This window comes from Mauremys mutica, chromosome 10 (genome assembly GCF_020497125.1).
Source record: "Mauremys mutica isolate MM-2020 ecotype Southern chromosome 10, ASM2049712v1, whole genome shotgun sequence".
Classification (NCBI taxonomy): Eukaryota; Metazoa; Chordata; order Testudines; family Geoemydidae; genus Mauremys; species Mauremys mutica.
In genome coordinates this window covers 80880082-80891636 of record NC_059081.1, presented here as the reverse complement: position 1 = coordinate 80891636, position 11555 = coordinate 80880082, and the positions used below count along the sequence as shown (strand labels likewise).

General features: G+C 52.2%; 1 protein-coding gene across 1 annotated transcript; it reads right to left on the bottom strand.

Moving 5' to 3' along the window:
• Positions 1-6207: 6207 nt before the first annotated feature.
• LOC123378308 (tripartite motif-containing protein 15-like) lies at positions 6208-11069 on the bottom strand. The gene is made up of 5 exons (XM_045031901.1): positions 10809-11069; positions 10526-10548; positions 9759-9874; positions 9024-9065; positions 6208-7264 (listed from the first exon to the last, which is right to left on the bottom strand). Exons 1-5 carry the CDS (start codon positions 11067-11069, stop codon positions 6750-6752), a joined length of 957 nt encoding a protein of 318 aa, XP_044887836.1. The 3' UTR covers positions 6208-6749.
• Positions 11070-11555: the final 486 nt, after the last annotated feature.

Sequence of the window (11555 nt, the reverse complement as noted above, 5' to 3'; positions counted from 1 at the left end):
TGACAGTGAAACTCGATATCCCATCCACAAGCTGGTGTCCTTGGCCTTCAAATGGGCCATCACTGAGAAATTTTGAGACTACTTGTATGGTGCTCAGTTCCAGGTGTGGACAGACAACAACCCACTGACTTATGTGTTAACGAGTGCTAAGTTGGATGCTACAGGGCAGAGATGGGTGGCAGCCTTGGCTAGCTATGAGTTCAGCATTCAATACTGATCCGGGAGAAGCAATGTAGATGCAGATGCATTGTCCAGACGTCCGCAGACACCTGAGGTTGCTGTGATACCCACAGATGGAGTGAGAGCTATTTGCAGCGTGAGTCGCAGAGAGCCGGAGGCCCATGAGAGCCTCATGGATGTGTTGCTGAAGCTTTGGGCCTGCCCCCTGAATGCGTGCCTTCTGCTTCAGTGAACTATATTGCATTGGACCAATCTCCCTTGCCCATGCTCAATGCGGCAGACTGGCAGGAAGCCCAGCTGCAAGATACTGACATCCGTGATACACTACTTGCCAAAAGGGAGGGGCGAAGCCCGGCTGCGGTTGTCCCGCCCAACCCAGAAGGTAAGCTGCTATTGAGAGAATGGACCAAACTAAAACTGATTCAGGGAGTGCTACACCGTGTGACCACAGATCCTTTACAAAAACAACGGACCCAACTAGTGCTGCCGAAAGAGTACAGAGCCCTGGCTATGAGGGCCCTGCATGATGACTTTGGACATTTAGGAATGGAGAGGACCCTGGAACTTATTTGCAGTAGGTTCTATTGGCCCCGGATGGGCGAAGATCCAGAATGATGTTGGGACAGGAATGTCTCCATGCTGATTCTGTAAGTGAGCAGTCTGTGCTTAGGGTGCTTTCCTGGCTAAATGCCAAGATTCCTGTACTATGAACAACATCAATATCTACATGGGTTTAAGGTTAATTGGGTTCCAAACATTGGCCAGAGCTGGTATGGATAAAGTAGCTGTTTTCTTTAGCTCTTGGCAAGATCACATGAGACATACAGGAACCATGCTGCAAAAGCTAACCAAGTTATACCTTGAGTTTGTAAAGAGATTCATTCATGTTACTGAACATGACTTTGATAAACCATTTCTGTTATACACTGGTACGGCCTCTAGCCCAACACTAGCTGTAGTGAGACAGACCCAAGGATGGGGGGCTCTTGGGATGCAGTCAGCGATGTTTGTGACATCCCTTCCTGCATCAATTTTGCGTTGGGGGTGTGACATTATTGATATAAACTGGGACCATATAGAACATGGGTTGCAACCAAGGTCCTGTAGTGGCACCAAATCTTAGGTAAAGGGGGTCATATAAGGTGTCTAAGACCAGATTATGGGTTGCTGGTTATAATTATGCTGTCTGTATGTCTGTATCATTTTTAGTTGAAGTTATAAATGTTGGCTCTGTGCTGTCTGTATTTCAAGTTGGGGCAGTGCTTCTGGGGGAAGCATCCCAGACAAGCTGGTGTTAGCTCTGCATAGCCTGCTTGATGGCCCATTAAGGACCATCAGCTACACAACTGACCCATGGAGAGAAGGCAGACACACCTTGTGACTCAGCAAGGTATGCAGAGACTTGTCCATGTGACTGCAGACTCCATTTTGCGGTGATTTTCCACAGTAAGAACAAAGAGGTTCTTACACCTGGAAAAGCCTATATAAGGCTGATGCATCATCTCCATCTGGTCTTCAATCCTGCTTTTTACCTCTGGAGGGACTTTGCTACAAACTGAAGCTCTACACAAGGGACTGAGGACCCGTCCCGGCGGGGGATGTTTTCCAGAGACTTGATTTGAACCTGCAGTTTATGCCATCACTGCTGCAAGCCTGAACTAAGAACTTTGCCATTACTGTATGTAATTGATTCCATTTAACCAATTCTACCTCTCATCTCTACCTTTTTCCCTTTGTAAATAAACCTTTAGATTTTAGATTCTAAAGGATTGGCAACAGCGTGATTTGTGGGTAAGATCTGATGTGTATATTGACCTTGGTCTGGGGCTTGGTCCTTTGGGATCGAGAGAACCTTTTCCTTTTATTGGGGTGTTGGTTTTCATAACCATTTATCCCCAGGATGAGTGCACTGGTGGTGATACTGGGAGACTGGAGTGTCTAAGGAAATTGCTTGTGTGCCTTGTGGTTAGCCAGTGGGGTGAGACCAAAGTCCTTTTTGTCTGGCTGGTTTGGTTTGCCCTAGAGGTGGAAAAACCCCAGCCTAGGGCTGTGACTGCCCTGTTTGAGCAATTGGTCCTGATTTGGCACTCTCAGTTGGGTCCCGCCAGAACCGCATCGTCACACCTTGACGTCTACGTCCTTCTGTTGCTGGGGCAGAACAGAGATCCCACCCTCGTCGCCACGTTGTTATATCCTTGAGGGCAGCAGTTTAGGAAGAAATCACTGGAGACACAGAGAGCTGTAAACCTTGGAGCAGCCATTTATTGCCACACACTGAACTAACCAAACCAGCCAAAACTGGCTGGGCTATCCCCTAATAGTCTAACTCAGTTGCCAGAGCAACAACAAGATTCTGTTACCACAACAACCAAATACACAACACCCCACTATCCCAGTATTTGTCTGTAACCAGCCCTGGGTGCTGGGACAAGGGAGAGGAAGGTAAGGAAAGTTTCGATGAGCCTAGGCAGCCGTGTGAGCTGATGGCTTTGTCTAACCAGTTGGGGAAGGCAAAGTTAGTGGAAAATGAGTGTCCCTATATCTCCCCTGTTCCCTGTGTGGAGGATTGTGACAGTGAAGGAAATGCGCCTGTGTCTGTCAGGGGTAATGACTTGCCTATGGAGGAAGCTACCCCAGTCTCCAAGCAGTTGTCTGTGAACAGTCCTGTGTGCTGGGACAAGGGAAAGGATATCCCAAGCTGTGTGTCTGGTGAAGGGGAAGGTTTCTCCAGCTCTTCTTTGTCTGTGGAGCAGAGAGAAGGTGCCTCTCAGCCTGTGATGGTTGAGAGCAGTGCAGTTGTCTCAGAGTTGGTTCTGGTTACAACTAACGCCCAGAAAGGGAATGGTCCTAAATTTGTGTCTGCTAGGGAGAGTGCCACTGTAACTAACAAGATCCCAGAGGACAAATGACTCTGGTACTGTTGCTTAGTGTGTTGCTGGGAAAGGGTGTAGCAACTTTATCTAATCAAGTTGATACCCTAGCAAGGGCACAAAGAAACCATAAAACTGATTTGATTTTGTTGCCCACTGACAGTGTGGAAACTTGTAACCAGAAGGAAATGATTCCTGAACTTGTGTGTTTTGAGACTGACAACTTGTATGTTGCCTAGTCAAGGCACCGAGAGAATTTCTCTCCTGTGTGGAGGAGTCTCTGATGTCCAATCTGGTGTTAGCTCCAACTGAAGCATTTTCTAGGCTAAGGACATCTGAGAGGCTCTTCCCTGTATGGACTTGCTGACGCTTGATGCTGTGTGAGCACCAAATGAAGGTACCCCTTCAAGCTCTTTCTTGTGTAAATTATCCGATGGGGAATAATTTGTGAGCTCAGACTGAATCTTTTCCTGCAGTTATTGAAGCTTTTCTTGCATTCCAAGTATTTATCGGTTCTCTCTCTGATGTGAAGCAAGGTTTGATCATCAATGAAACTTTTTCCAGTCGAGGCATTTATAGATACAGTGCCATGTGGATTCTGAAATGTTTAGGAAGGTATGAGCTAGAACTGAAGCTTTTCCCACCATCCAAGCATTTATGGGGTCCCTCTCTTGTGTGGATTGTCTGATGTATATTAAGATTTGAACCCTCATGGAGGCTTTCCCACAGTGCAGGGTGGGCAGAAAAGTTTTGCTACTCTGCAACATGGTCAAAGGGCCACAGCGGCCACATTTCAGGTCGGAATCTGGGATAGGGTTGGTTGGACTGAGGTCTACATGCTGCAGTGTGGACACCAGAGCCCCAGATTTGAGCCTAGGTTAGTGTAGATGCTCAAGCCCAGGGTTCTCCGACATGTGCCAGCTGCAGAGGTGAAAGTAAGCTGGTACGGTCTGGTATGGTGTACCGGCTAGAACTGGTATGCTGTGCCAGACTAGACTGGCTTCCCTGGGCCCTCTAAATCACCGCTGGAGCCCTGCCGCCCTGGGGTAGCGGTGGCAGGGCTCCGGCGGTGATTTAAAGGGCCTGGAGCTCTGCGGAGGCCAGAGCCCCGGGCCCTTTAATTTGCCCCTGAGCCCCGGGGCTCCCAGCCACCTCTGCAGCTGGTAGCTCCGGGGTGATTTGAAGGCCCTGGGACCAGGGCCGGTGCAACCATTTCGGCAACCTAGGTAGTCGCCTAGGGCACTGGGATTTGGGGGGTGCCATTTTCTTCGACAGTGACCGCAGCGGCCAGATCTTTGGGGGGAGGGCCGCCTGCAGCAAGTAAGGGGGGGGCAACATGCAGGGGAACTCCCCACCCCAGCTCACCCCTGCCCTGCCTCCTCCCCGACATGCCATAGCTGCGTCACTTCTCCTGCCTCCCAAGCTTGCGGCGCCAATCAGCTTAGGCACCGCAAGCCTGGGAGGCGGGAGAAGTGAAGCAGCGACGGCGTGCTCAGGGTGCTGGTGCTCGTGCTTGTGCGCAGAGCAGGGGTGAGCTGGGGCAGGGGGGCGCCTCAGGGCAGAGGGGGGGAGCTGCCGCGGGGGGGGTGGACCTCAGGGCGGAGGTGCGGGGGGGTTGGGGGGCAAAGTGGAAGTTTCGCTTAGGGCCCGAAACATCCTTGCACCGGCCCTGCCAGGACTCCCAGCCACAGCCAGAGCCTCAGGGTCTCTAAATATGGAAAGGCCCTGCCTCTTCTGGCTGAGGCCACACCCCCGCTCAGGACTCCGTCAAGTACTTTACGTTACTGTCACCCCTGGCCAGCTGACTCCAGACCCAATGACCCTGGGCTTACATAGCAGTGTAGACAAACCCAGAGTGACATACAGGCATATCCTCATTAGAGTGCAGTGACACAACCAGTTCAGGAGAAAAAAAATTCCATGACTATCTTCAAAACTCACATCTGGAAAATGAAAGGGAAATAAACAAGGAAACACTTTTATATGCTTTATATACATAAAGTAAATGACAGGCTTAAAGGGAACTGGAAGGGAACTTTCATAACAAGACCATGTGGGAAAAACATCAAAAAAATTGAAGTATTGTTCTGAAAGGCATTAAAGTGGAACTATTGCAAATGCACTCGGGGGTGGAATTAACGAGCAGAGGTGAAAATGGTGCAGTGCACCAATGAGAACTGGCTGCCGGTACCGGCCCGCACACGGCCGATGTTAAAGCGCTGCTGAGTTGCTTTAACGTCGCTGCCCTTTTTTTTCCTGGCAGGGCCACTGATGTGGGTAGCAAAAGGGGCAGCAGCTCTGGGGGGACCCTTCAAATCGCTGCCACGGTCCCAGGATTCCTGGCTACTGCTGCTGCAGCACCAGGGCTCCTGGTCCCCAGCCCCGCCCCTTCCACCAGAGGCCCCGCCCCTTCCAGTGACCAGAGCCCCCCCCCCACCTTGCCCAGGAGGGACATGGGGTAGCAGTAAGTCCCTCTGCTTACTTTCACTCCGTTAGCGAGTTACAGTCACACATCAGAAAGATTTTATAGCTCTCCCTCTCGTGTTTTCTTTCCTTCTCCCTTTTCTTTTATTTCATCCAGTGCTGCACATCAGTTTAGCTAGCGCTGTTCTCCATCCATTTATTTCTCTGTCTGCCCCAAATCTCTTTCATTCCCTATCACAGATCGTTCGAGCTCAGGTTCCCAGTTCTCTCCCCTTCCTCCCCCTCTGCCCCAAGGGTCTCCACTGGCTTTCACTCTTTTCGCATTAGTTCGCTGCCCACCTCACCTTTCCCCAGGTTTCTCGATTTACTCTTGTTTTACTTTATTTCCTGCCCCCCCCTTGATTTCTTCTCTCCCTTCTGATGAAACCTGCCTCTCCCCTCCCCGCAGCCAGCTCACCTTCATCCAAATGACATGCCCTCCCCCGCCTCCCGCCCCCTCACCACAGCATCCCTTCCCCAGGGGCCTGGAGGTCACACCTGCCAGTCCCTGGGACCGGGTCTCGATCTCCCAGGCTCCCTGCTGGTGCAGAGTATCCCCCTTCTCCCCACACCTCCCCAATCACAAGTAATTTGGTGTCTTTGCCACCCCCACAGCTGCCTGTCCCCGAGCCCACCTAGCAGTTACAGCCCCAACCCCCACATCACCTCTGTCCCTGACCCTCCATCAGTTCTCATCCTGCAGCCCCACACATGCCCCTCAGGAACCCTATGCACCTGCAGCAGCTCCAGGAGTTATTCACCCCCCCCCAGCCCTTCCCATCCCTGGGGCTGCAGGGAGGGAGGGGGAGTGTCATAGAGATTAGATATTGGGGTTGGGTAGACAGGTGTCCTCCAAGGTCATGAAGATGAGCCAGAGGCTAGGTAGATGAGAGGCCTCCAGTATCACAGACTAGGATGACTGTGATTAGAGACACCCATTTTTTCATGCCCATTGGCCTATTCCCACCATGTCTCAGTAGCACTGTCTGAGCCAGAATTCCCAGAGTCCTCCTGTGCCAGAGGACAGTGACATACGGCGGCAAAAGCCTTGGGTGGATGAGATTGGCGGAGGTAGAGAAGCCACCCCCTGTTTTCCATACTTTGGCAGGGCAGACACCTAGCAGGGCCGCCAGGGTCGTGGGCACTGCATGGCAGAAAGCCTGAAGGAAACAGGAAACTTCCAATGTCACAAAGACAAGGGTGTGTGAGACTCCAGGGCGATATCCCCCCCATGTCTCAGCAACACTGTCTGAGCCAGGATCCTGTCCAGACCCAGAACCAGGGACGGATTCGCTGCCCGGTGAAAGAGGCTGGCAGGAAAGTGAAGATCGGGGCCTCGTTATCAGCATCAAAAAATGCCACCTGCCCCCATTCACAGTCCAGAGAAACCCGGATCCTTCTGGGGACCCGGCTCAGGGGCAGGGGGGTCTCAGGGAAGGTGAGAGCCTGGAACTGACACCCCCACCACTGCACAGCCCAGATCCCCCCCTCAGGGTTATGACCGATCCAGCCCTTCCTCCTCACAGACTCTCTGGCCACCCCCACAGCCCAGCATTCCCCATCCCCCACCTCCACCCCCCAGCAATGTCTCCCCAGGGTGAATCCCTCACAGCCCAGCACACAGAGCTCAGTGTCAAATCGCTCAGTGTTGTCGGGCGGATCCTGCCGGGCGTGTCCCCATCTCACATGTCTCCGATCCTCAGACAGGGCGAGCTGGGGATGAGCCGTGCCTGGATCCAGAGTCACCGTCACTGGGGACAGAGAGAATCAGAGCGTGAGGGGCAGAGCTCAGCCCTGGGGGAGGCGGGGACCATTTCTCACACTCCCCAGCAGCCCTGGGAAAGGCCTGGATCCCAGGGAGCTGCCTCGGCCCTGGGCGCCTGACACCGAGCAGAGACGTCACTGCAGTTCTCAGCCTGGGCAATGGGACCCACTTTTGTACATTCACATTTGGTGACAGAGGCTGCAGCCCCCTGCTCCCCAGCTGGCTCTAGCTCAGATGGCAGAGGCTGGAGCATAGGTGCCGACTCCGTGGGCGCTCTGAAAAATTGGGCAGCTCCCCACCCCCCTGCCCAGCTCACCTCCACCTCCGCTCCACCTCCTCCCCTGAGCGCACCGCGTGCCCGCTTCCCCCCTAGCTCCCAGCACTTGCACCTGTTTCGCTCGGCCAGGAGGGAGGGGGCAGGAGGGGGAAGGCAGCACGTTTGGGGAAGAGGTGGGGCCGGGACGGGGATTTGGAGAAGGGGTCCAATAGGGGCAGGGAGGGGCTGAGACTTTGGGGAAGGGGTTGGAATGGGGGTGGGGTGGGGGTGGGGAAAGGGTGGAGTCAGGGTGGGGTCCGGGGGCGCGAGCACCCACCGGCACTGGGGGAAGTTGGCGCCTATGGTCTGGAGAGGAAAAGGGTCACAGAGATGAGAGCACCTGGTCTCTGATTTACAACGCCAGCCTGGGAAGCTGCTCCTCTGCCCTGAGTGCCTGGGACCCAGCAGAGATGCCCTGGCAGCTCCTCCCCCCGCTGCTGGGACCTGCTGTGAGGGCTGCAGAAACTGCCTCTCTCCCCCCTCCCCTGCTGGGGCTGCTCCTCGGAGGGTGAGAGAGGAGGAACCTGACGTTGTGCAGAGGGGAGTGAGAGGAGGGAGGCACCAGATATAAACCCAGGGGGAAGCTGCACGCTGAGCCCATCCTCCTGTCCCTGGCCTGGGCGAAGAGGAGGGGACAGGGCGTAGGGGCAGAACCACTCCAGCCCAGAGAGTGGTCAGTAGGGGCTGGCCTTGGGAAGAGAGAAGGGAGGAGGTGGCAGCGTCAGAGGGACACTGTATCTCTAGCGGAGGAAGAACTGGTGGCAGGATTGTTTATGTGACTTCTGCGCGGGATCTCCTCTGCATTTCAGGGGGAGGGGGGTGTCACAGTCGGTGTTGGTTTGGTTTGTGTCTTTAGCTATTTGTTTATAAAACTGTTTTCATGCATTTTTTTCTCTGAAGTGAAAGTTAATCTCTCCTGAAATCTCTCACCTGGTCTGCATGAGCCTAGGGATTGCCCTCTTTTTGTCTGAATTTCGGAGCACAATCCATGAAGCAATGCGTGGGAGAGCCCAGCCCTGGCCTAAGGAAAGGTCGGATGTTGGAGAAGAGCAATGAGGGAGACCCCCCTCTGCCAGGGTAAAGGAGAGGGATGTGTCTGCCCTAAGGGGAGAGTGCTGTCTACGCATTCCTCTCAATTTAATATTGAAAGGGCCTATGAATGTCTATGAAAACCCCAGGGTCAGAGTTAAGGGGGTTTGGATGTTGGTCACTATCTGTTTCTATTCACTGGCGTGGGCATGAACTGAGCACTAAGGTTGGTGTCAGGACTGTTTGTGCGACTTCAGCTTGGGATCTCCTTAGCAGTGAATGTTTTCTTTTTAAGTCTGGTCGGTGTTGGTTTGGTTGGAAACTTTAGCTTCAAATTAATGGAAATGTTTTCATGGAAATTTTCTCCTTTTTTAAAGATAACCTGCACCTGCAATCTTACCCTGTCTGTGTGCTCCTGTCTCTGGTTCAGATAGCAGAGTGTCTGGAGATGGAAAGGATAAAAGAGAGGTGAGATTTCATGCTGTCATATTTATAACATCCCCACTCTCAACTGACATAATTATGTCTTACTAATGAGAGCGAAGCAGAGCCACACCCACCTCTTTAATAATAACTAATCTGAAACCTTCTATTTCAGGGGTCACAAACCTTTGGCACGAGGCCCATCAGGGTAATCTGCTGGTGGGCAGCAAGAGAGTTTGTTTGCACGGCCCCCTGCAGCTCCCAGCTGCTGTGGGTTTCACACAAGAGGCTCCTGTGCTGGAGGGACTCACCAGGATTTACGCCTTCCCTTTTGGCCCACACCAGCTGCCGTATGGGGCCAGAGCACAATGAAGGGCTGGGTCCACATTTCAGAAGTGGCCAGAAATGTTGGGTTCTAAACTGCTCTCGAGCACATGCCCTGTGCTCGAGTTGTTAGTTGGGAGAGAGAAAGTGAGATCCCCCAAGCTGTGCTATATTTTTACCTTAATGATTTTGCCAAAGCTCTCTAAATGGATCAACGTGAGATATCCTGGGGCCTGGGCCCCTGCTACATCTGCTCAATTTGACGACTTTCCATTTTGTATTAAATAGATACATAACCTAATTATTAACCAATTGGCCAGAGTCTAACTCCTCCCACAGTCTCAGAGACACACCGTGATTTCCCATCCTAGATCCCAACTCTCAGTACCTTTGAATTTCCTCAAAGTCTCCATTAAAACAATATTTTCTTGGGAGAAATCACTGAGTCTCTTCTGTAGCTCCAGAGAAATCTCCATGGGCTGCTGGAACTTCCCCGCCTCACACCTGGGGAGAGAGAATTTCATTGTTACATTTCAGTCACTAACTCGCCATCATTCCTGGCTAGCGGAAGTCCCTGCTCTGCGGGGCCTGCAGCACAAACCATGGCTGTGCCACCTTCCCCCAAAAGCCCAATTCATGTTCTTCCGCTCTGGCCTGCACACAGCAGAGGAGGAGCCAAGTCTCCAGGGCCAATTCTCTCCATGTTTCTTGTGTGCATCGTGCTATGAGATCTTTCTTTCAGGTAGTAGACTGAGACCTCAGCTGCACCCAAACCAGCTCATTCCACACAGGTCTCCAGACAGATTTCCAGTGGAAAAGACACTTGATCCCTGCTGAGCAGGGTCTGATCATTACCAGTATGTCAGGGATGAAGGGCTCGTATTGCATCTCCAGAACCCTGAGGCAGCCAGTCCCCCAGGATGACACATCTCATGGGAATACTTTAGGTCAGTCTTTCCCACTGAATGGATATTCCAGAGTCTTCTATAAAAGACTGAGACCCTCTGGGTTAAGTTGATCAGAGAAATGTGTATCCAAAAAGTGACCCTGCCCCACACATTTTGCTGTAGAGCCCTGTGGAGATGTGTTGTTAATGTTCTCTCCAAGCCCTTTCACAGCACCGTGAAGTACAAGGGGGGTGAGAGAGACACGTACCCGCTCACGGTGCTTCTGAAGTCCTAGAGAGGAAAGAAACAGAAAAACAACCTTAGTCCCACGTGCTATGACGCCATCCACTGGGCATCCCAGGGAAGGGAATTTGCAAAATATGAGGAAAAGCAGCTTGGCCTGGGGCCCAGGCCATGGATCTGCTGACTCAATGTCACCTTTATATCTACGAGTGACACTGAGATCTCCCACTGCTGCACCCCAATGCCCATGATTCAGGAGCTGTCCTGTCCCTGCGGTGGGATCTGGGATCTTTCTAACTTAGTCTCACCTGCAGGAGTTCACTCGCTGGCTTCTGACCCTTCCCCTCCAGCTCACTGATCAGCTCACTGAGGCGGGAAATCTCCTCAGAGAGTTTACTGGCATTGTCATTCTGTATCTTTACAACCTTCCTGTTCAGCTTCTCCAGCTGGGCCAGCAGGAGTTGCTCTTGTTCCTCCAGGAACTGCCACAGTTGCTGAAATTCAGACACAATCTTCTGCCTCTCATCTTGTGTCTGGTCTATTAAAAAAAAATGGCAGGCCAGGGACATAGAATCTAGGGTCCTTTCATGGAGTGCAAAATGTGCAGGAGACACAATTTCTTTGCAAACTCTAAGGTGTCTGACACTTGACTTTACCCTGTGGTTAACAGGGAGAGGATTTTCTAACACGTTCCCACTAGGGTGACCAGACCGCAAGTGTGAAAAATCGGGATGGGGGTGGGGGTTAATAGAAGCCTATACAAGACAGAGTCCCAAATATCAGGACTGTCCCTATAAAATCAGGACTTCTGTTCACCCTAGTTCTCACCAGCCCTAATATCTCTCAATGGGAAGTTTCTATGACTAACATGGGCGGGACACTGTGTTATCAGAGGTCTATGTTAATCCAGACCCAGAGCAGAGGAGGCAGGACTCAGCACTACATTGACAGAGATGCCAGGGGAGAAAAAAGAATTGAACAATTAAACAAGGCAAGAAATGCCTGCAGACTCAGGCAGACGGCGCTGCCTGGGATATAGGTCAGTTCACCTTGGG